The 25,273-nt window shown below is 50.8% G+C and overlaps 1 protein-coding gene across 1 annotated transcript; it reads left to right on the forward strand.

Moving 5' to 3' along the window:
- Positions 1-4,072: 4,072 nt before the first annotated feature.
- On the forward strand, positions 4,073-25,273 carry LOC144729011 (aquaporin-1-like). Its single transcript, XM_078608846.1, has 5 exons — positions 4,073-4,674; positions 8,966-9,097; positions 14,913-15,077; positions 17,588-17,668; positions 24,397-25,273. Exons 1-5 carry the CDS (start codon positions 4,438-4,440, stop codon positions 24,574-24,576), a joined length of 795 nt encoding a protein of 264 aa, XP_078464972.1. The 5' UTR covers positions 4,073-4,437; the 3' UTR covers positions 24,577-25,273.

The following is a 25,273-nucleotide window of genomic DNA, read 5'->3' on the forward strand; positions in this document are numbered from 1 at the left end:
TGGGGAGGGCTCGCCGATGGCCGTTATGTGATTATTGTTATTATTATTCGTCTGCTTTGTCAAGTTCGCTGCCCCGTGGGGCGTTTTCTTCGCGGTGTTTTTTTTCTCCGGTATCCTTCGCCATAGGTCAGAGGTCGGTAACCAAAATAACAAGAAAAGTCTTTTTTTTTTGTTCGAATCCGGTCAAAATGAAAAAACCTCAGTATTTCAAGAGCCGCAATGCGTGTGTGGCGTGTGCGCCGCGTGCCGCGGCATCGGAACCGCGGAGGTGCACAGCTTGTCCCGCCAGTCGTTCGTGCCGCTGTCCGGAGCCGCCGCGCCCGCGCTCCCCGTGGTCGTGTGGATTATTCTCCGGGTCCTCCGGTTTTTCCCGTCACATTTAGAAACCCCATTGCGTTTGCAGTATTCGGCTGCTATAGATTTGCACGTGATGAGCCGCTTCGTTGAGCTATCATTTGTGGCCAGGACGCTTCTGCAAAATTGTTATATAGCTCAGTGGGGCCTTACCTGGTCAAATAAAATAATTTATTTTGTAGTGTGAAACGCGAAGGGCCTGATTGGTTGTCTGTGGCGTGGTCTGGGGAGCATACGATCATACACCTGACGGTGTTGTTATACGCAGGGCACTTCTAAACTCCAGTGTTGGTGGGCATCTGCCTGCTGTGCTCACAACCCGTGCACGCTCCTCCGCCACCGGTGAACGAATGTTTTTTTTGAGGAGGGAACGAGTCGTTTATCGTGTCAAGCAACATTTTGCAAGGGAAAGGGCTTGTCGTTCGTACTCTTTATTTCAGTCATCGCACGGCGGCTGACGATGAGGCCGGGCCAACTTCTTCAGCGCCTTTATTTCCCCCCGGTCGTGGCGATCGTTTTTCCTGCTGGCCCATTTTGTTTGTTTCTCTCAAGTCGGGCCTCCTTTAGGCCGTCAATCCACCCCTGGCGTGGACGGCCCCTTCTTCCTGCCCCCCCCCAACCCCCCCCCCCCCCTCCACGTGGCAATGCAAAGCCACCGATGCCATCCGTTAGTCTCCATTCTCTGATAGGTGCCCGCTGCAGTTCATGTGTTGAAACTCCCCAAAGCCGCTGCGCTGCGTGGTGGCCAGTAGACGGCAGTATGACAAGCGGCTCTGTACATCTTCTCGCGTGAACAAAAAATTCCCTCCCAATTGCAAAACACTTTGTGAAAAAAGTGTTGGTTGGCCTAACGTGCTAGCAGAGGATCCTGGTTAAACAAAAAAACATTCGAGAAACTTCCCAGGATAAATAAAGAGTGAAAGTGCAGCGCTACAATCGCTCACTGCTTCGTGAATGTATTTATTATATTTAGGATCGTGTCGCATTGAGTGTTTTTTTCCGCATTTGAAAAAAATGGCTTTTCTCATTATTGTGGTTGCCCACCCCTTGCATTAGCATATCAATCAATGGAATATTTATTTTATTTTTAGAGATTAAATACTGCGAAACGAATTCGAAAAATGCATTTAATTTAATTTATGCGATCAAGAGTGACCGGGCTGACACCTTCAACTCCCTACATTTGAGAACCTGGTTTAATCACACGTGACTGTTTGGATGCTAACCCTGGATCTCAGTGACTCTGACTCAGTGGCTCTGAACCTTCAACCAACGTAGTTTATGAGCGCCCATGTGGTCAACGTGCATCACCCTTCCTGTGTCAGCTAGCTAACGACACTCACAGCAAACGCAGTTTGGTCGATAGATGCTCCTCCGTGATCCACATTTAAATTTGGATGCCACGTGGCTGTGATTGTATGCCAACATTATTGTCGTGAACCCTTCACCACCCGACAGCGTTGTCACGTTTGCAAAGATATGATTCATACGATGCCCATGTGCAGTTCAAATTCTCACCAATAAAGCTCCTCTTCACTGGCGACTTGAGACTTGTCACGCGTGGATTCAAGGCACGGCGACGTTTTGCTCGATTCGCGGACTCGGGAGGCGCGAGTGAGGCTGCTTAATCAGCTGACCCTGGGCTTTGAAAGTGCAGTCGCTACTTCCACAGCCGATGTATCCCATGACCTTCGGGCCTTGACACCTGCGCCAATATCAAGGACTTGTTCTACAAAGTTTCTAGCTCATTTTGTGCTTCACCAGGTTGAGAACTCAAGATACCAAGATGAGTCTTGTTTGTAAGTGTTAGGGGGGGTGGCATTAGTCTGCCGGTAGGGGGCGTTAATTGCTGCAGTGGGTATGCAGTAATCCCGATTGATGAATTTGCGGTGTCATTTTTTTATTCGGCAAATTCGGACTATCACCGTTTCCAACCGTCCATCATGTGCGCAACATCCTGCAATCACACTCCTCAACTTTGGAAACTCACTCTCATCGATCTCTGTCCACGGGATTTTTGGTTGTCTAAACTGAGTTCACTTCAAGGAAAGCGTTCCCTCCTTGCCCGATGGACCACGACCATTGCTCTCTTGTTTGCTGGCCACGTTGCATGCCAGTCCGCAAAGCGTGTGGAGCTGCGCGACTGCGAGAAGGAACCTGTCCAGAGAGGAAGCCTTGGGGTCAATGTTGAGAGATGACCGTGCCCAACACCTCCGATGCCTTCCAACCTCCTGCTGGACCCCTCTGTTAGTGAGTGGCCGTGTGGTGCGTGAGACTAGGTGGCGAGCGGTGGCGCAGTGGTTAGCGCACTACACGATATACGAACCCGGCCGAACCTGAGTTCGATTCCCGCTCACGGCTAAGATCGGTGACGGTTTTTCTGAACCGGTCCTAGCGGCCTCCCCTACGGTCGACTCAGCCTCAAACGAGTACCTGGTGAGGCGTGCAAAACATCAACACTGGCGGCCGGGCGTGGTGCTGTCCACCCACCCTCTTATGTTACCGTGTCAGCCTTCATAGCTGCTTGCTAACAGCACTTGCCCCAACAGTCTGTTAAAAGTTATGCGGGGGACCTTTGTCTTTGTGAGCGACTGTGCGTGTGTGTCACTTTGTGTTACCGTGTGTGAGGGTGATATTCAGTATCTGCGTGACTGCGTGTTTAGTCTACGCGCCCGTGTGTGTGTGTGTGAGTATTTTAATCTGTGTTGTGTCTGTATAATCTATGATTCTTTGTGCGCGTGTGTGTGAATATTTGCGTATGCGTCTGTGTGGCCATGTGTGTTCGTATCTTATTGGAAACATGGGTGATCTATGAATATACTATATATGGTTCTGAGTTGATATATGCTGTATATATATCTATGCGTAGGAGTATGTGTGTCTGTGTATGCGAATATATCTGTATTTTATGTGTGTGTGTGTGTCTGTATTGTGGGGAGCGGTAGTGTAGCGGTTAGCGCTCACGCCCAACACCCGCGACGATTTTCTGAACCGGTCCTGGGCCTCCCCTACGTCGACTCAAACTCAAATGAGTACCCGATGCGGTGTGTCAACATTGCCACTTGGGAGACAAAGGCGGCCTTTTGTGTCTATGCGCCTGCATGTCTGTGGAAGCGTGCGTATATTTTAACGTGTGTCTGTGCGTGTCTGTGCGTGGCGTGTTGGAATTGCTTTACTTGCTCTAAAAGTCTTCAAGGCTACACGGGGGGGGGGTCTTTGTCTTTGTATGTTAAAAATCTGTGTCCACGATGTCTTGATAGTCTGTATAAGTGGGGAGCGTCCGTGGTGCGGTTAACGCACTGCGCTGCGAACCCGTCGACCTGAGTTCGATTCCCGCTCACGGCCAACATCTGACCCAATGCTGGGCCTCCCCTCGGTCAACTCAACCTTAAATGAGTACCTGGTACGATGTGAAAACATCGCCACTGGAGAGACAAAGGCGGTCGGGTGTGGTTTTGCCCACCACCGCCCCCCTTCGCGTGCCGTTCCGGCCTTCGTTGGCACTCGCTAATAACACTTGCCCCACCAGCCTGCGTAGGCTCTACGGGGAATCTTTGTCTGTGTACGTTTGCGTGTGTGTAATCCGTGCGTGTAATCCGTGTGTGTAATCTGTGTGCGCGCGAGTGTGAGTGTTGGCGCGTGCGTGAATATAAAGTCGAGCCCCCCCCCCCTCCACCACCATCGCCACCACCAGCGCGGCGCTCAATGCCAACTCCGCACTCCGCTGACACTCAAGCGCACCCCGTGTCTCTCTCTCTCTCTGGGCACACGCGTCTCTCCCTCGTCTCCTGTCGCCTCCACTTTAACTATCCCGAGCTCCAAAGCGGACATCATCGTCGTCGTCTCGCCTTTCCACGCTCCGCGCCTGTCCTCTGACAAGCGTGGACATAGCCCATCCGTCCGTCGAAGCAGCCCCAACCAACGCCTTTCCCGAGACATCCATCCATCGAACCTACCCTCCCAACGTCTCACCTTCATCACCTGCGCAGGCACCTCCTCGACCTCCACCGCCACGTTCCTTCCCAGCCGCCGCCGCCGCCGCCACCATCCCGTCATCGAATCCGCTCGCTCCGATCTCCTCCGATGGCCTCCGAGCTGCGCTCTAGACCCTTCTGGCGAGCGGTCTTCGCGGAATTCTTAGCCACGGCCGCCTTGGTGGCTCTCGGGATAGGCTCGACACTCAGGTGGGGACGCGCCGATGGCTCCGTGGATGTCGTGCGCGTGTCTCTGGCATTCGGGCTCGCGGTGGCCACCCTGGTGCAGTGCGTGGGTCACGTGAGCGGTGGACACCTCAACCCTGCCGTCACGTTTGGCCTCCTGGTGGGTGTGACACTTTTTTGACCTTCTGCACCCCCACACTCAATCCCCCACTACTTGGGGAATTATTTTACCCATCCACGTTCATCATCATCATCACAATCCATGGGGCAGGTAGCCCGTAAGGTGTCCACTGCACATTTCGTCATTTTAGTTTAACTTTCTTGTCGTGCCAATATGCTCGAGGAGTGCAAACATCTTTCAGGCATACATTTGGTATGCCGCCAAGCCTCATCCACGTTAGCTAGCGCATTCTTCGGACTAAGCTTCGGAAAGTAAGACCCCCAGAATCTTTATTTAAACTGTAGAATAAATCCGATGAGCTATAAAGCTTTTTTTCACAGCTGTACAGTTATGAGCATGGGGTCAGCCAATTGCAACAGCAAACAATACGACAAACAAACAACGATGAGAGTGCAAAAGAGAGAAAATGATGAGCACGTCACCAAACATCAATAAACAATAGCATATTTCGTCCCATGAGACATTCAAAGTTACCCTCGGTGTCAATGAAGTGACGCAGATCTCGTATCGCACGCACTCGGCACACGCGTGGCGGATTGTAAGACGCGGGGTGAATGGGGTACCCTCGTCAGCGTACCACGCACGGTCAGTCGCCGTGTTTTCCCTGTGAACACGACGAACTCGGCCGCGAACACGGCCACTGCCCTTCGAGCTCAATGGGCGTCCCGTCGAGTCCGCAGAGGCGTTTCTTCTGAGCGCCGTTCGCTTGACAAGCCTGCCTGGCACTGCCCGCCGATGGAAGCCAGCGCGTGGAACCCCGTGCAGAGTTTCTCTTGCGCTGCTCGGCGACACTGGCGCGGCGAAGCCAAAAGGGGATTGACTAAAAGCACGTTTAGCATATTGCATGCATGTGTATGGAGCGACATGACAGGGGCTGCGATTAGGCTCTTTTGCTATATAATGCTCTACGCCGACACATAATGAAATTGTGTCACCTCGTCATAGTTTGCCGCAATGAACATGAACCCGGCAAGCAGAGTTCAGATCCCCTCCAGGGCTCGCATCAGTGGCGAGTAAAATTCCAAACGGGTCCTGGGAATCCGCTCAACCCGCACCGAAGTTATCCACGACCCCGAGAATGAACTCAGGTAGGGTTGGCTTCACGGCGCGGCGCGTTAACCACTGCGCCACCGCTCCACCCCTCGTTCCGATCTCGATTTAGATTCACCGAATCGCCGATCGATTTCGCCAGATCTCGAAAGATAAGTGGGGTGTTGAGCTTGGATAAGTGCTTGAAAAGGACGACCATCATGCACAACAGGTGGTATAGGCCAGTGGTCCCCAACCTTTTTAGCACCAGGGACCGGTTTCGTGAAAGACAATTTTTTCACGGACCGGGGGGGGGGGTCATCATTGCGTATTTCCCCCTTTTCAAAGAAGCTCTCCAGCGAGGTTTGTTTTTTACTCATGTTGGCTACTAGGGGTTAGCAGCTTGTGGGCTGACCAAAAACTGTGACTGAGACGAGTGCGCAGTGCGGGGAAGAGGCGCGGATGGAAGTGGTCAATAATAAAACAATGGGGGCGGGTTCCACGCGCGGACTCACCGCTCTCACCTCCTGCTGCTGCTGCTGTGCGGCCCGGTTCCTAACAGGCCACGGACCGGTACCGGTCCGCGGCCCGGGGGTTGGGGACCCCTGGTATAGGCCACGTGACAGTCAGCAGATGGGGCGGGGCAGTAAATCCCACTGTTGAATTGTGCTCCGATGTGTTGAATCAATGCTGCTGAAATTGCACTCCCAGAAGGCCGTGCGGTTGATTAATTTTGTAAGAAATAACTTTACATTTTTTTCATGTGGAGAATCCAAAATTTGATTGAAGGAGACAACTGTTTCGCTTATTTAAATGCTTTGCTTAACTATGAAATTCTCCACAAAGACGAACATAATTAGTTTGCGTTACATATTATTGAAGGGACATGCAAAGAGGAGCCAAGTATATATTTTACCCAGTGATGCCATAGCACACAGAGACACAAGCTATAAGGCACCTTTCGGATCCGTAATGTTGATTGTGAATGCCTGAGGCTTATCGAGCCAGATTAAGGCACATTTACACGTCACGGGGTTCACTATTCACGCATGAGGTTGATCGAGTCTGATTGGGGCATCTTTGCATGTTATAGGGGAGTCAGTGTTAAACCCTGAGGATCATCGAGTGATATTAAGGCACCACTATCCCTTTGAACGGTTACGGTGCAATGTAAAAGCTCGCGGTTTATTACACCGTTGCGGGCGACCTCCTGGTAATAAATATAAACACGACCGCCAGCTAATCCACGACCCCGCTAATGCCCTAATCTCATCTACGTGCCAGGCGATACCTGCAAGATGCGTCGCGTGAGGGTCGAACACTCAAGACGGACTGATGCGAGCGAGGGCTGAGTTTATTAGTGTGCTGCAGCACGTGCATCGACAATCGATGTTGTACCTTGTGTCGAGGAGACATGGGGGACGCGGGAGAGAGTCATCCAAAGAGAGAATTGGAAGAGACGCGAAGTGACAAGGAGAGAGAGAGAGGGAGACACAGAAGGACACCGAGACATAGAGAGAGAAAAAAAAACATAGAGGGGCAGATCGACACATAGAGAGGTATGAAGACTTGGAGATGTTGGGGCATCACAGGTGTCTGGGATAAGCTTCCACCAGCGCCAGGGTCTAATGTTTGCCCAATTGCTCAATTGGGGCGATACGCAGCCAGTATCGCCCTCTACTGGCAGGTCCATGCCCCCTGGTCACTTTGGCAAATGACGCTCACCCTGGTTCTCACCTGGTTAAAACAATATTAACCCAGAAACATATTGTTTATTTACATATGTAACAGCAATTACGTGCTTTGTCATTTATTTATTAAAATTAATACGAGTCTATAATGCATAAAAAATATGATATGTTTGAAACTTTCCCTTCGAATAATTTCTTACTGACGTTATTATTGTCCCTGTATTGTATTTGTTCTCATAATATTATTATTATTGTGCTAGTTTACCCAGGAAAGCCTCATGAAGTCCCGAGATTCGTTTTCAGAAGGGTCCTGCCAAGTTTTCGCAGTCGGGGGTGATGCTGCTGCTGCTGCTGCTGCATGCGATCCCAATTGAGTAATTAACTGGTAATTATTCTTCATCATTGGGATGATTTGGCCAATACCGGTCACACTGTTCGATTTTTGCTTCGCTATGGGGAGGAAAGCGGAGAAAGCCGGAGGAAACCCACGCAGTACCAGGGGAGAATGTACCAAACTCCACGCAGAAAGGCGTCCGAATCATGAATCTACCCTAGGTCCTTCTTGCCGTGTGCCACCCTGCCGCACAAACGTCCAATGGGTGAATGTTGCACACGAAATAGAGAAACGCAGCTTGAGACAGACAGAGACAGAGAGACAGGCCTAGAGATGGAAACACAGGGACAAAAACACGTACATACATACATTCATCCAGACATAGAAACTAACACATAAATACACAGAGACACAAACAGAAAGACACGGTCACGTACACACATACATAGATATATAAATAGCTATACAAAGACACATGGAGACAGAATCAGTGATGAGCACATAGCTGCCATATGCACAGATACAGCCACAGACACACACATCTGGATACACACAGAAACATGGACATAAACACGAGAGATATGCAGAGTTGGACACAGAGGGACACAGAGCAACAGAGATGAAGACAAACAAAAACACACAGAGGAGCAGAGCCAAACAGAGAAAGACGCAGCGACAGACACAGAGACACATACAGAGAGACTAAGACACTTACAGAGACACAGACACGTACAGAGAGGCACAGACACAGGCCTCTTTTAGAAGCCCCTTAAAGTCCCAGTGGAGGTCTCTTTGCACGCACACTCAGCTCCCAGTCTGAACACACACACACACACGCACATTTTCTTTATTCAACTCCAGGTGAGAGCCCTTTGAGACATTTCAAGAGACACCTGAGTCAACCTGCACAAGAATGTAAGAGTGGTGCTTGAAGGTCACTTGCGGGCTGCAGAACAAGACCCAACGCCTACTGGTGGACCCTGGAGCTAGCTGGGCTGTAGGATTACAGGGCTATGGAAGTTATCGATCACCCTACCGATTATCGGTTCCATTACTCTCCCAGGTGAGTGCTCCCCCCCGCTCTCCCCAATGCCTGACCTCTTTCTCTCCCAGGTAAGTGCCCCCTCCCCCCTCCAATGTCTGACCCCTCTCTCTCTCTCTCCCAGGTAAGTGCCCCCCTCCCCCCTCCAATGCCTGACCCCTCTCTCTCTCTCAGGTGGGGTGCCGGCTGAGCGCGCCACGCGCCCTCTTCTACATGGTGGCGCAGGTGAGCGGGGCCCTGGCGGCCTGCGGCCTCCTCTACGGCCTCACCCCTGCCGTGCAGCGCGGCTCCCTGGGCCTCAACTCGGTAGGAGCTTCCGCACCCGCACAGAAACAGCACAATCCTCACGGTCGTACCCACCCCCCCTCCCCCGTGTCTCTGTTGAGATGACGTCCCCTCTTCTCCTTGTGCGCCGTGACGAGCGGGTTTCTCATGGGGAGGGCGAGGGGCCTTCGGCACTGTGCGCACTTTCTATTTCTCATGCATGGTGGCGCTGTGGTTCATGAGCTAAATGCCAATGTCGAGGTCTGCTCGCCACGACCAGAGAGGGCTTCAGGAGGTTAGAGTTCGTGTGGTTTTGCTGTTACTGCCTCCGTTGAAGGAACGCCGACTACAGCGGTTTAGTCCGTGGTCCATAGTTTGGATTACATGGCCACAATCGCACCGCGTGTTTTGGCCGATAGTTTCTCCGTTGATGAAGGAGATGTTGCTCATCGCCATACTGATGTTCTCATGCGGTTGATGGTTTCACCACCGGAGTCTTTGATGGAGGAATGTCAAAGCCGGGAGGTGCAATTGTGACTGTGTGTCGAGTGAGGTGTTCATTCTGGACGTCTGCGTTGTTCCACTCTGCTCACTGGCGTTCTTCCGGATCTGATGAGATTCTAGGATGAGTGACAGCGCGATAGAGTGATATAAGTCATGAATTTTATTCAGTTAAAAGCATGAGGCCCCATTGATGTCACCACAGCGCTAAGTGCACTTTAAGGGCACGTGAAGTGTCGAACGCCCGCTGTAAGGATGTCACGGGACAGACCCAGGTGCCATGAGTTGACTGACTGAGATGACTGGCGATGCACTGTGCCCCCTACTGTGCCAACTTGCTTTGTTTTAGCCGCCCGGCGCTCCGCTCGTTGTTGTGAGCGTCGTTCCTTTGCTCTCCGTTGTTGCTGGAGGGCGACTACCTCAAACTGCCCAGTAGCAGCGTCCTTCATGAGCCTCCTCCACAGAGGCCGATCTTGACACCGCTGGTACTAGTCATTGGCAAGTCCACTCAGCTCCACATCATCTTGTACCACATCACTCCTACCCCGTGATGTACTCGTTTAACCCCCTCTATCCGGCCGAACAAAAGCTGTTTAGGCATGCAGTGGCTGGCCATGCGGGGTACAGGACCCAGAAAACGCAGCCTTGCCTGCGAGAGGAGCTCACCAATGGGGTTAATGCAGACTTGACTTGCAAAATCTTTCAGGATTTGTGAGCTCCTCACACAATCCAGCCTGGATAAACCTGGGATGGATCGTAGGCAGGCCAGCCTAAATGTTTCTACCGGCTAAGATGTTCCATTAGGGGGGTCCACGTTTCGCAAGCATAGAGAAGGGAGGGCATGACCGTGGCCGAGAAGAGCCAAAGATTCATGTGGAGCGACAGACCAGGTAGCTTCCACACAGTGTTACGCAGCCGATGAAAGGATAATGCCGCTCAACTGATTCAGAGTGAGACCTCTGCTGTAAAACGAGAGCTGATCATAAGCACACTGCCCAGGTATGGAACACTTTCCACTGTCTCCACAACTGCCTCATCACCAATAACATGGTTGACTAATAGGGAGCCATCCCTTGACCACACCCGGGCATCAATCAGCCTCCCATTGTATCTGTAGCAGATGGAGATTCCTCCAGTACAGCCATAGAGGGCTTCACTAACTACCCGGTCAAAAAGGATGTTATATAATGTGGGAGCCAGAGGACATCCCTGTCACACCCCAACGTGAACAGGGAATGGCTCCAACTCCCGGCCATGTAGTTTTACCCGGCCTGAAGATCCTTAATGATTGTGAGCAGAGAGTCAAGGACTCCGAAAGCACGACAAATAACCCAGAGCCCAGGCCTATTCATGGTATTATAGGCCTTGACCAGGTCAATAAAGCAGAAAAATAGGTTCTGTTGGAATTCCCTACACCTCTGCTGTAGCAGATGGACAGAAAATGTCATCTGTGCATGACCACCCTGGCCTGAAACCACATTGGGGCTCCGCAATTCACTCCTCAGCGTGCCTGGCAAGTCGATGTTGAATAATCCTTTCCAATAACTATTCTGGCACACTGAGGAGGGAGAAGCCCCTGTAGTTGTTACAGACTTTGCGGTCCCCCTTCTTAAAGAGGGGGACTATTAAGGCATCCGTCCCATTCTGCAGAACCTGTCCAGTGGTCCAGACTATTATTAAGTCATATAGGCCAGTTTGCACACAAATACCACCCTCCCTCAGCATTTAACTTGGGAGATCATCTCTGCCTGGCTCTCTTCCTGGTCTCAGACTTTAGATTGCCTTCCGTACTTCCTCATCAGATGGCACTTCAGCCAGCCACTCACAGGGGGTGACTATTCCTTACAATATTTGAGGCACCTCAGCATCGGCAGGGTCATTCCCACTTTGCCCCATTATGTTTTCCAGGCTGAGGGATTGTCCCTCCCCCAAGACCTCATAGAAATGCTCAACAAATCTGCAAACTTGTTCCTGGGGAACGGAGATCAGATCACCTTTCTTTCCCCTAATGATGGTGATAGGTGTGACGCTGCAAGTAAAAATGTTTATGGAGTTAAAGAGTGACTTGTGATCTCGGGCTACTGAGGCAGACTCCATCTCTTCAGCAACTCGCGACCAACACCCATCCTTGCAGCACCACACGGCTCTCCAAACCTCCGAGCAAAGGCTGCGGCATACCTCATCATGGTCCGACATGGGATGCTGTAGATGGCGGGAATGGGCCTGTCGTTTTTTCTCAGCCAATCGGAACATATCCTCCGTCAACCAGGGTCTTTGGGGAGGTCTGGACTGAGTGCCCATCGTCAATGCGTTCCCTGCCACGTGGGCGTTTGCAGGCCGTGCATCTTCCCGGAGGCGCTGGTCTGCTATGAGCCCAGCGCTGGCACAGCATCGTCACTAGGGGTTGCCACCTGTCCGGTCTACAAAAGACAACAGTTGACTCGGACAGTCTGAGAATTGGCATCTGTGTTCGTGTGGCAAAAATTGATTTGTACCATAACCTGGCACCAGTGTTGCGTTGAACCTTATTGTGGTTAATTGCACAGTTTTGGCAATATACGTAGTGCTCACTGAGATACGCGCATTCGGTCTGCAGTGGAAAAAGGTGGCAACCCCAATGAATCACCGCACATTGGCTCTTTCATTCCAGTCGGTTAACCCAACCGGCTCGCGTCACCTGTGCGCCAGAGAAAAATCGGTAGTGCCTTGCACGGCCCGACCAAGCGCGTTGCAGGCACTGCGATCACCGATCCGTAAAAACGTCCGTGCTCAGCCAAAAAAGTCAGCCTCATTGTGTCCGGAGTTGTGCACACCGCGCGGTGTCATTCACCGCCGGATTACGGGTCGCTAATCTCCGCGGGGGGAGGGGGGGAGGGGTGCAGGCCGCCGGCCGCAGCGAAGCCCCGCGGCCACAGCCGTCGGCCGCGCGTCCAACCACAAAAGCTCCCGTCCGGAGCGATTAGCGGCCGCTCCCGCGCGCACGGGATCAAGGCTCATCCACGGCGCTCCGACGCCAAAAAACCCACGCAGCGCGCGCCACGTGCGCAGCCGTCGTCGCTAACGCGCGCGCGCGGCTCCCCTCGTTTGTGTTGAACAAAATTTTTTTTTTTAGTTTTGCTCGCTCTCCGGGTGGTGATGCAATACAATTTGCCACGTGTGCGGCGTCTCAACGCAAGCCACATCTCAAGGCGCAGCCTCAAAAGTAATACCCGGTCATTGCCGGTCGTTGGGTAAAGTGTGGGCTACTCCCAACCTCTTCCAAAGGTGCCTGGCCCGGCGTGGAAGATCAGGTCAGGTGATCGTCATCGGTAGCTGTGCCACGACCATTCATCTTCGAATTGGGAACCAGTTATCAGCGTCGCCCGCCGCCCCCTCATCTAGTCCACCTGCCTTTCTATTGCTGACGAGCTGGGGCAGCTAAGCCAGCTCTCTCTGCTGCCCCGGTTTGAACTCAAATCTCCTTCTACGACAGCCCTTGCAGGTTGAGACTATGTCAGGGGTCGGAAACCAAACACACAAGAGTAGCAATTTTTTTGGTTCTAATTCGGTAAAAAAGAAATGTTTTATCAAGATTTCAAGAGCCGCAATGCAACGTGAATACGAGACGGCTGTCCTGAATAAATAAATAAATAATGACGTCATGAAGCAGCGGTCCTTCAAGAGCCGCATGCGGATTCCGGAGCCGCAGGTTGGCAACCCGTGGCCTCGGTGCTCCAGTGCCTCGTTGCTGCCAGGGGTTCCGTGGGGAGGTACCGCAAACTCTTTGGTTCTTTCGGTAAAGTCACGTAGGTATAAAATCAAATAAATCACGACGTTTCGGGCGCAACACAAGCGTCTGTCATCAGGTGAGAAAGCATGGTCTGCCTTTACCGAAAGAACCAAAGAGTATGGATTCCTGCAGTCACGAAAGCTTCAAATCAAGACTGTACCGCATACCTGCCAACCCATACGCTGTTCTTGTACAGGGAAATTGAGTGAAACATTTTTGTTGTAAAAAATAAAAAAAATTCTCCCTTGTGATGGGACTTTGTAGGATGAACGTTGAGATTTATAAAGGCACGGGGTGACCTATAAGGTCTGAATTGGTCTGCAATAAGGTAGGGCACTGATAAGTGGTTGACAGGTATGGTACCGTGAGGGTCTGGTCTGTAGATCTGCTGTGTACCACCAAAAAGGACTCATGCACTCGGGCTCTGTTTTCGACTCACGGAGGATCTAGCACCATACAGACCTGTGCACATGCACCGCTGACGTGGAAGAGTAGGCCAAAAAACATCTTAGAACCATTGGTACCTCATTTGCCAGTAAAAAATATGATAATTGTTTTTTTACCCTCTTATCTGGCAACAAAACTGACACCTGTTTTACGAGGAGTCATGTTTGCATAGACCACAATACCTTCAGTCATAATGCAAACAAAAAACATAACTCTGATAATGTATGCACTGTCCTTGAAGTTGATTGGTCCACACGTAAACAAGTAAACCCGTAAAAACAAAGTTTTTCACTCTAAATCCTTTATATGCGTGGCGGCTAGAGTCCTCTCGTCCTCTGGCTTGAGATGGCTGCAATCTATGGGTCAGATGATTGTCTGCCAGTATTAAGCAATTGGTAATTAAATATTTAATTTGTTTTCCCTAAACAGTGTAAAATTTTGGAAAAAAAATTTCACGAAAATTAATTGTCACACACAACGAGTCTGTGTGGAAAATGTCAGCTCGATTGGATCACGGGAAGTGGGTTAAAAAACGAGCGAAATATTTGCACGGTCCTAAGCAAGCGAACTTAATATAAAGGATTTAAAATATATTCACCTGTGGAGGACGCGGAGATCGATCCCGCGACCTTTGGCATGGGAAGCAAGGGCGCTACCAACTGCGCTACTCCGCCACGGCCTGTGGAGGGGTTACGCTCTGGGCTCTTATACTGTGACGTTCAGCCAAAGTTCTATTTGAATATATGTAAAATAAAAACATTTTGCCTAAAAAGTGTAACATTTTGGGAATTTTTTTTCACGAACATTAATTGTCTGGCACAACGAGTCTGTGTGGAAAATGTCAGCTCGATTGGATCACTGGAAGTGGGTTAAAAAACGACCGAAAGATTTGCACGGTCGTAAGCAAGCAAGCAAGCACGCAAGCAAGCACGCAAGCAAGCAAGCGAACTTAATATAAATGATTTCAAAAGGTGTCAGTTTTGTTGCCAGATAAGAGGGTAAAAAAACAATTATCAACATCTTAGAAGTTTGGCTCCTCCAGAGCTCACCGTAGTGGACAACTCTTTCCGCCGGGCCGGTGTCACGACCAAGTTATTGCAGGGGCTGCACCTTAACCTCCCCCCCCTCCCCTCCCGGCAGCTGGGACCCGGCGTGACCCACGCGCAGGGCTTCGGCGTGGAGGTGCTCATCACCTTCGCGCTGGTCCTCTGCGTCCTCGCGTCCACGGACTCGCGGCGGCGTGACGTGGGCGGCTCGCTGCCCCTGGCCGTGGGCTTCGCGGTGGCGCTGGGCCACCTGTTCGCGGTGAGACGACCGACGGCGCCGTGGGGCTCCGCTCGCAAGCGGCTCGCCCGCGACGAACGGGCGCTTCGGCGGAGGGCGGAGACGCCAACTCGGGGTTGTGAGAGCGCGCGCGTTTAATTCGCGACGTTTTCGGGCTCTCGTTTGTCCTGACGCTGCTGCCGCTGCCGCTGCTGCTGCGTTAGTATCGGTGCACGAGAAAAAACACACGCATTCTCGTCGTCATTTTTTTATGAATTAATTCACCCCCCCCCCGCCGCCTCTGGTCTTCGCACCTGATTGGCTCGCAGGTGACGACATCACATTGATTTTATTCTATTTAAGCACGAAACAGGAGGATTTCTCCACATATCTGGCTATCGCCTGATGATGCCGGCTGTAATTACTGGCGAAACGTCGTACTCGAATTGTAAATGTTGTGGATTTGCTCTCCAACACACAACCGGTGTGCTGAGCTTGTAACGAATTGGCACGTTTTGTTTACGTGACAAACCTTACTAATTGGCTGTGTCAGGTGGTGGCGGGATTAACGACACATTTATATTTACGCGAACAAACCAAAAAAAACCTCTAATATGGATAATATTGGTCGCGAAAGCCGATTGCGTGTTAAAACACACGCAGAGAAAACAACACATTCGTCAATAACAATTGTAGGGGCCTTAAAATAAAACATTTTGGGTAATGGTCCCGCTTCCTCGCGCACAAATAGAGAGGGCAGAGAGATACAGTGGAGACTGCACCTTACACCATGGGGCCTGGTAATGAATTATACGATAATTATATATTTTTCATTTTTTTTTTCTGGTGGCCAGGTTTAAATGGGCATATGAATAACTACCTCATTAACTACTGAGTGCCAGATAAATACTTCCGTAATTTAAAATTATCGCTGCTAAATGAACTCTTTTACAAAGTAAAATTATAAATACGTCTTGCTGGCACATTGCATTTCAGGAGGACTTGTTCTTGTGAGCACGAGGCTCAATCCACTTCGCAATGATGCACTCCGAAGCCTAATTACCATTTCAGTCAAAGCAATATAAACGTTCTAGATTTGAAGCTTTCGTGACTGCAAGGATTCATACTCTTAGTTTTTTCGGTAAAGTCACGTAGGTAAAAAATGAAATTAAAATTAATAATAATAATAAAATAATAAAATTCACGACGTTTCGGAGGCAACACAAGTCTCCGTCATCAGGTGGGACCGTCACAGCCAGATTTGCTGTATCAAGTGATAAAAAATTAAAATTAAAATTAATAAAAATAAAATAATAAAAATCACGACGTTTCGGAGGCAACACAAGTCTCCGTCATCAGGTGGGACCGTCACAGCCAGATTTGCTGTATCATGCTCACTTGATACAGCAAATCTGTAAAGAGTAACAATATAAACGTGACACAGTTGTTTTGATGTCATCGCCGTATTTCATTTTATTTCAGCATTTGTCATTTTGGTAATCAAGGTCCCTCGTGCCAAATGAGACTTTGCAAGTGAGACTTATCCTGGCCTCTTGAGCTTCCCGCTGGTTCAACAAAATAATATTTGGATATCTGTTGCGCCAGACAACTTGATCTCTGGGCAATTGCGTATACGACTGGGCCCACTGCCACATGCTGAGAAGCAATTACATTGTGATGTAGATTAATAGAGCGGACGGGAATGCTCGCGTATGCATTTTGTTTGTTTTTTTTTCTGGTCAGTTTCGGGGCACAGCAGTTTTGACCCCCTTGCCCGGCTGTGCACGCACTCACTCCCCCCCTGCCACCCACTCGGATGGCACTCATCGCGTGTGACTAAAACGTCCCATTTCTCATCCACCCCTTCTTCACGATACATTTATCGTAAACCAAATAATTAAAGACGGCGCCAACATTTGCTCTCCCGGTTTTAAGAACGGCAAGTTGAATTTTTTTAAAGCGCAGGTTTTACGTTTAAGGTCACACGTAGCGCGGGAGACGGTGGCCTTCTCGCAGAGGCCTCAACCGTGAAGTCATCGTGTCACCTTAAACGCAGCCCCACGCCGTCGTCCCGGAGAAATGCATTTTTGCATTCAGCTCTTCTGAGGAAATTGCCACGCGCAAAAATAATTACGTAGACACGCGATTCGCACGCGTAGGCTTTCGCAGCTGATGTCGTCACGTTTGGGTTAGGCCACGTGACAAATAATGCTGCCTCGATTTCTGTTGGATGACCCTCCACGAACCCCCCACGTAGCCGAACACATTTAGTTATCACGTGGTGTATATCGAAGCGTTTAACGGCACGCCAATTATCAATTGTGTCAGCTCGCTCGCCGATACACTGAAGAACACTTCTTCATAAAAAAAAAAACTTAACAGCGTGAATCCATTCTAGAGTTGTTTTCCCAATCATTGTTTTGAGTAAACATCGCTCTCGTGTTCCATGGTACCGCTTCATACGACAACAGCGGTGAATTGTGCCTTGCATCACCCCCCCCCCCCCCTTTGCCGAGCTGATGCGCGCGCGACGCACGGAATTCTGTTCACAGATCAACTTCACCGGGTGCAGCATGAACCCGGCTCGCTCCTTTGCTCCCGCCGTGCTAACGAGGAATTTCAAAGACCACTGGGTGAGTTGGGGCGCGTTGCCTCGGCGAGAGGGCCGCGGAACGTCGGCGTCGACGTGACCGAGCGAGTGGCGATGTGACCCCTCCACGAGGCTCCGGGCATTCGTCGCGGCCCGGCGCGGTGGCGATTTGCCTCTTTGCGTTTTCAGTTTGTTTCAGTTTCATTTATGAGGTGTTGCCCTGTGAGCCATGCGGCTCTTGACTCGGGTGCAGCCGCAACAAACAAAAACATGAACAAGGAAACATCTTAAGGTAACTACGTGCAACAGAAAAATCCATGAAAAAACAGCAAAGTCTTCCAGAAAAAAAACACCGTATATCAACGCTGTGTGCAAAAATCCCAGTGGGATGCAAGTCAAACAATAACAACTCCTGCTCCCGCATTGCACCGCGTGCTCTGTTCGCCAACGATGTCCACGTGCTTCGAGAGCTTTCTTGAGGATGTAAGAATTGGGCGCCCGAAGGAGCTGCCAAGCACGTGGCGTGCATCGTCAAGACTTCGTGCCGGACAATACGCGGCATCGGCACGGTTTGGCTACGTACGGCGCGAAAGAAGTTCGACATACATGCAATCCGAAAACACGTCTCTGGAACGCAAGCGTGAAACCCCACGCTGTTGTATTGTTTCAAAATGTTCCTGTAACTATTAAGACAGCTTCGTTCACTCCATTGAACTAAATGTAATGCGAGTATCTAAAGTGCATTAATTCCCTGTCTTTTGAACCGTAGATTCGTGTGGCCACTATTCTAGTGGCGGCCTCAATGGCATGCGTTTAATTACCGCAGTGTTGTTTGCGTTGTGAGCATTAGTAATTGGCACATGATTACGCACGAGTTTATCTATGGAAATCGATCCTTATTCTCGCGATACACGCGCCGATTCCAGCGCCTGCGAACCCGATTTCCACATGCTCAGTTCGTAGTGTATTGGTGAAGCTCCGATACAAAGACGCGCTCTCCATGTCAGCTGCACTGGCTCCCTCTGTACTCCCGTTGCCCGTTCAAATTCCTCACCCTGATCTACAAATCCCTTCGTGGTCTTGCCCGACCATGCCTTGCCACTCTCGTATCTGTCTGCGTGGCCTTCTCGCCCTCTACGTTCTCAATCTTTGCTCTCTCTCTCTCTGTTCCTCCTCCTCCCCCTTGTGCTCAAGCCACGCTTTGGCTCTTGTTCCCTTCTCGCTCACCACCTTCCCTGGCACAAACTTCCCCCTCCACATTAAAAGCGGTCACCTTCGCTCGCAAGTTTCCCGCTCCTCACTCACAACTCACACTCATTGTTCCCTAGCTCGCCCCACGACCCCCCCCCCCCCCTTAATCTCCCCCTGATAGCCACCACCGTTACCTATCCCTCTTCATATTCTCATTATATGGCGATCATTCATTAACCCCATCCATGCAATCCATTCACCATCATTTACTGCCATCAATTTTGCTTTCACCGAATTCGCGCATCAGAATCGGCCCTCATTGCTTCCTCTCATCCATTTCATTCACGTCGCCTCCACCACTACATTCACACGTTGTGCCGTTGTTAACTCTGCGTAAACCAAGGCGCTGTATGAACCAAGGCGCTATATAAATGATTTTAAGACTAGGAGGTTGCCAATCTCACTGCGTATTGGGAGCAGCTAGCCCAGCCGCGTTCATTGTAGAGGCGGGCGGTGCACAGAGGAGTGGCGATCGTGGCAGGAGAGAGACGGCGCCGGCCAGGTGACAACCAGCCAGCCTCACCTGTCAAGGTGCCCATGGAGAACGAGGAGTGGCCGAGTTGTGGGTGGATCCGATTTCTCGAGTTGTTGATGAGTGGTTAGTTGGTTGAGTGAGTGGGTTGGTGGGTGAGTGGGTAGGGTGAGTGACAGAGGCCCCGTATCGCCATAATCGTGGTTACCGTTCACGTAAACTTCACTCATTCAGTCCTCAACTCATGTTGAGAAACTCGGTCTATCAGACTCAACTGGTTCGTCTCTTCCACCACAACCACCACCACCACCAAGCTGCAGGTCCCAACAACTCACGAGCTCGCCCACACGCTCACCCACTCACGCACCACACTCCTCTGCTTCATCCCTCGCACTGCTCCACCGTGGAATTCCCTCCTAACCGTTTCTACTCCTCAATCTCTCATACGAATACTTATCACCACGCTCAATTCAAAAGAGTTACTGCACCCTCTATCTACCACACCTTCAATAGTGCTGCTTGTTGCTGGTCTCTGGGCCCTGTGCTTGGCAAAATGTAATTTTAAATAATAAGTAATATTTTTTTAACTTTTTTTAAAGCACGCTTTTATGAAATGTACTAGTAATGGCAGAACTCCAAGACTCCAGAAAGTGGCCACGAAGCTTGTCATAACGTAAGAGACCGTGGCTAATTACAGCCAACGTCAGTTGAGCGTGGACAATTAGACCCAAGCCGAAACATAACATATAAAAAATAATGTTTAAAAATGTTTTTTATCATATAATATAGTATTGTCATCAGTATTACATAAGTATACCAAGTTTGCAGTCGATACCACATTGGGGAAGTGGGTTAACATTCAGTTATAAGATTTGAGGATACAACGACAACAGCAACGATAACGACAACAGACAGAGTTAAATGAAAGCGTGTAAAAAGCAGGCACACCACAGACCAATTTCGATTTTCATTTAATGGGGGCGCCATGGTGTCGAGATGTTGACTACCTCGCTTGGTATACAGGAGGTCGTGGGTTCGATCCCGACCCTGACACCTGCTGTATATTTGGAGTTTGCATGTCTCTCCCCCCGTGGCAGCGTGGACTTTTCTCCTGGTCCTCCGGTTTTTCCCTCCACATTTTCGAAACAAGCCACTTCGTTGAGCTATCATTTGTGATCGCGAGGCGCTTCTGAAAAAGAGCTGTGCAGCTCAGTGGGCCTTACCTGGTAAAAATAAAAATAGGTTCGTTTTAAAAACGTGTTGGTGTGAAGAGGGACGCACGGAGCGATTTTCGTAAGCAGGATCACGTGAGCCAGGCCGACGAGCCTCCTCTGCTCTCCACTCCTCTGTGAACAGCAGCGCCGAACGGAAATGTTTTACGTGACACGAAGAAGTGGCCCCGCTCAGAAGTGCGGATAACATGAGGTCTGTTGGGTTAGGTTCAGTGGGAGGGCGAGCGAGTGGTTACTCGGGGGGGCGGGGGGCTAGTTTGAAGCGCCTAACAACTCACGGCCTTTGTACAGTTGACACAATGCGGTCCGTGTTTGACCCGGATGGTCCGAGAAGTGTCATCTGTGTGCGGGTGGCAGGAATCGATTTGGTGTCGCGATCCAGTACCGTCACCGCCGCCGCCGTGTTTCAACTTTATTCCAGCAAACCGCACAGTTTTGATGACGGTAGACCTGGTGATGGCTGAGAGGCACGTGGGGGTGTGGCCTGTGAGGAAGGTGGCAACGTTGCCTTTGGCTCACAGGCCCGATAACAGCTCCCGGTTGCATTCCGTATGGCCCGTGGCCGCATGAGGCCAACCACTTCTAAACAACGACCACTACGGGCATCTTGGCCACGCTAATCGGGTACTGGAGGGGCATATTTTTGACCTGGCAAAATAAGGATTCATGATTGGTTTATTTGGGGTTAAGTCATAGTTTAAAACTATGTGTCGTACACCGTCCTGCACCCGACACGGCCAATTAATCGAAGTGAATCCGATGCGCTAAATGCATTACTGCTTCAGCAGCAGCACCGGTGGTGGTGTTGTTGTTGGTGGTGGTGGTGGACAGGAGCCTCACAACATTCACGTGGGTAACGCCCACATGGCTGGATATTACATCCAGCATCCTGAGATTGTTAATGCATTGCATTCAATGCATTAACAATCTCAGGATGCTGGATGTGTCACTATTATTAACTGGCTGTGCTGGGTGGAGTGGGGGGGGGGGTTTACAACACACGAGTTTATCGAAACACAACAAGCAATTATGAATCGGAATATTGGCCGTGAAAGCCTCCGTATACAATCTAAGACGGTTTCTCACTTTAGCCAGCGGTCACCTCCGTCACTGCAAGGCCGCCTTGCAGTGAATGAGAGCGACTGCAGGGCCAAGGGCCAAATCTGAAAGTCCAAATTCGGCCATCGGTGTGGCGAATGTGAACTCGCTCGCTCTGAAACCAGCGCTCGATTTTATTTGCGAAGCCACACGCGCTGGCGGCCGCGGCTGTGGATCATTTCACGACCACCACCCCGCCCGCCAACCGCCCCCTCCCCCCCTGCCCTCCGGAGTCAAATGCTTTTCGCGAGCTCAATGGAAACGGCTTGTGCGTTCATTTCTTTTGTGCGATGGATAGACAACGGCGCGCGGAACTGCGGATGCAGCAGTCGTTAAATCCACGAACACGCGAATTCCGTGACGCGGCTCGCGAGCTCAGGGGGTACACATGGGGAGGAGTGGCCCTCTGCTCGGCTCGGGTTGGCGAGGCAATGGCTCGCCCAGCAGTTTGGAGGATTGTCCTCATTTTGTGTTGCAGCTCACCCCAAGAATCAACTCTTTGTTATTTCATTGCTGCCGTCTTGTTTTCATCTCTATCTACGTAAACCAGCTCAAGCTTCCCGTAACACCACGCGACCTGTGTGTGGCCTCCCCCACTGAATCTCTCACCTCCCACCACCACCCCACCACCCCCTGCGAAAACGGACTCCGCTCCGCGCAGATCACTCTTACCGCTCGCTCCTTCTCTCATCTCCGTCTCTTCCGCTCCCCCTCCACGATGGCTTCTCGCCCTCCCTCTCCCTTTCGGCGACCAGCGCTCCTCCTTCGCGCCGCTCGTCTAGAGCCGTGCCCTCGTTCTCCGTCTTGTGGGGAACTTCCGTTCCGGCCTCCCTTCCCCTCCCCTGGTCATCTCGCTCCGTCTGCTGCCCCGGTGGCGAGATGTTAACTACCTCGCCTGGTATGCAGGAGGTCGTGGTGTTCGATACCGACCCTTGATGTCTGCTGCTGTATATTTGGAGTTTGCGTGTCTCTCTCGCCCCGTGGTCACGTGACTTTCTCTCCGGGTCCTCCGGTTTTTCCCTCCACATTTAGAAACATGCGTGTTAGAGTATTTGGATGCGATATATTTCCGCACGAAAAGCCACTTCATTGGGATATCATTTGTGACCAGGTCGCTTCTGAAAAAGAGTTACATAGCTCAATGGGCCTTACCTGGTCAAATAAAGCAATAGTTTAATGAACAATAATCGTATTTGTTCCTACCAGTTTATACATTTGTGCTCTCTACTCGCCGAAATGTAGCGGCATATCATTTGCATTGCCCACAGCGAGTGACCTAATTCTCTTACTTGACATGATACAGTCTGTTTACATGTTTGTACAATGGTCAGCCTGTATCTGTTTTGATATTTCTGTAACTTAATTTGCAATTGCACTTTGATCAGTCGAGGGATAATCTGTCCCAGCTGGTTCGCCTCGCAAGGAAATTCATTAGTCGGCATTTATGTTGTGTGTTTGTGCGTTTTTTTCGATTTCTCGTGTGACACGCTTGTTCTGATTTAATGTTTGCTTCGTTTGCTGTACTTTGCTGCGCTTTTATTTCTTTTTGTCATGCTCCTGGTCCAGGTCAATCTTGAAAATGACACTCATCCTGTTTCTTGAGTGATCACCTGGGTACACGAAACTAACTGCTGTAGACTCTCGATTATCCGCACTCATGACGGGGAGGACGGCCGTGGATAATTTAAAATAGCGGCCAATCCAAAAATATTCATTTTGAATCTCTAAGTCCAAAAAGCCACTAATATAGGTAGAAGTTTGGTAATGAACAAAACCAACATTTTCACTAAATAAAGTATCGATCTAAGTCCATACCAAATCACTCAAAATGAAGCACACCTGCCGATTTCGATTCTTACTCTTTAAATTGACAACGAATACGCACGATCCGACCGATTGATGCAAGTGCTGAGTGATGATAACACTTTCCTGCTCTCGCGCAGAAGACTCGGCCCACGAATTGGATAGAAGAGCCACGCCAATCGACACGTACGTTTGGTAAATGTGGACTTGATTCCTTGCAAAAGGTTTCTATTTGGTGTGTGAACATCTTAACACCTGTTGTATTGCCAGAGAGGGTAAAACCTATTCTTATTTTTCAGAAAAACAATAATTTGCTATCGAATCATTTGAAGTCAAATGAAGGAAAAGTATCCTTTCACGGAGTAGACCCACGTGGCAGAGTTGTGCCAATTGGAGTTATAAATCCGTCAATTTATAATGAATCACGTGCTGCGTTTCCCCTATAAGGCGGATATTTGTTTTGCGGATTCATGGAATGGCGTGGCCAATTTGTCCCATAACCTGCGGCAACACCGCGGCAGCGACAACATTTATTTGTGGATTATAAGTTTCACCTCCACGGTGCGTCGCGGATTACAGGATCTGCGACCTGGCCCCTCCCCGTATCAACGCGAATTATTGGATATCCGCCATCACGTAAAATGCCTCTAATCCACGTTGATGGCGGGGGAGGGGGAGGTGTGATGCTACGTGTTGTGGATCCTATAATCACCAATACACCGCGATAAAAACGCCTCTATTGTCAAAAAAAAATTCGTAGAATCTCACGAAGGAGCAGAGTTTTCCGAACCGCACGGACCACGGATATCCTTGCAAAGTGCCAGCACGACTCGCGGACAAGAAGGAGGAGTTTCTCACTGAAATATTGCATCGCGCCAGTTACCCGAGCGACTTGCCTTCCCTCCCGTCCGGCAGGTGTTCTGGCTGGGCCCGCTCAGCGGCTCGCTGTTCGCCGCCATCTTCTACGACTTCCTGCTCGCCCCGCGCTCCGTGCCTCTGCGAGCGCGGCTCAGGGCTCTCCGCTCGGGGCCCCTCGAAGAGGCTTCGCCCGCACCCCACGACTCGACCGAGAGCCCAGACGACATCAAGCTGTGACCCCCCCATCCCTACCCCGCGTTCTCCCCCGGCCCCCCACCGCGCCCGCGTACACCGGTGTTGCTTTGCTTTTCGGTTCTGGTAGATTTTCGACGTAGATGACGCTGCGGCCGCGCGAGGCGTACGGCGCTCCGCTGCGTTGCCAGGCATTGCCGCGGTAGGGACGTCTCTACGCTTAATTACCCCTTTGCCCGCTGGCCCTCCCGAGACATCTGAATGTGACTCGAGGTCAGAGGTCGCAAACGGGTTTTGATTCCTTACCCGTACCCTACCCGAAATGAGTGACAAACGGTTACTCACCAGTGACTCACGGCCTACCCGTACCCGTACCCGGCCGCACCAGGGTCGCAAACGGATACCCGTACTTGGTCGGGTATGGGTAGCCGGGTATCGGGTAGGGTACGGGTATCGGGTACCCGGTTGCGACCTCTGCTCGAGGTTGAAGGAGGGGTCGGGGCAAAAGCAGGGTCGAGGGTGGGGCCAACGACACGCGTCATTGCGCGTGACGTCAGCCGGTGCACCTGTGAAGGCACGGCAGCACCGCGTGCCCTGCATGTCGCGTCGCGGCTTCGATCGGCGACATACGGCGTCGGTGGCACGGCTCAGGTTCGGCAGTGGGAAGGGAAGGAAACAAGCTGGCGCTTCCCTGAGCTGAGCTTAGCACCGCTCGGTTGTTCAGCGGAAAAGGGGTATAAGT

Source organism: Lampetra planeri, chromosome 31 (assembly GCF_965212315.1).
Source record: "Lampetra planeri chromosome 31, kcLamPlan1.2.h2, whole genome shotgun sequence".
Classification (NCBI taxonomy): Eukaryota; Metazoa; Chordata; class Hyperoartia; order Petromyzontiformes; family Petromyzontidae; genus Lampetra; species Lampetra planeri.

Bases quoted from the DNA above. Each gene is read 5' to 3' on its own strand.
- LOC144729011 (XM_078608846.1), top strand. From the start codon at position 4,438: ATGGCCTCCGAGCTGCGCTCTAGACCCTTCTGGCGAGCGGTCTTCGCG. The intron at 15,078-17,587 runs GTGAGACGACCG...TTCTGTTCACAG, and splicing joins CGCTGGGCCACCTGTTCGCG to ATCAACTTCACCGGGTGCAG. The intron at 17,669-24,396 runs GTGAGTTGGGGC...CCCGTCCGGCAG, and splicing joins GGAATTTCAAAGACCACTGG to GTGTTCTGGCTGGGCCCGCT.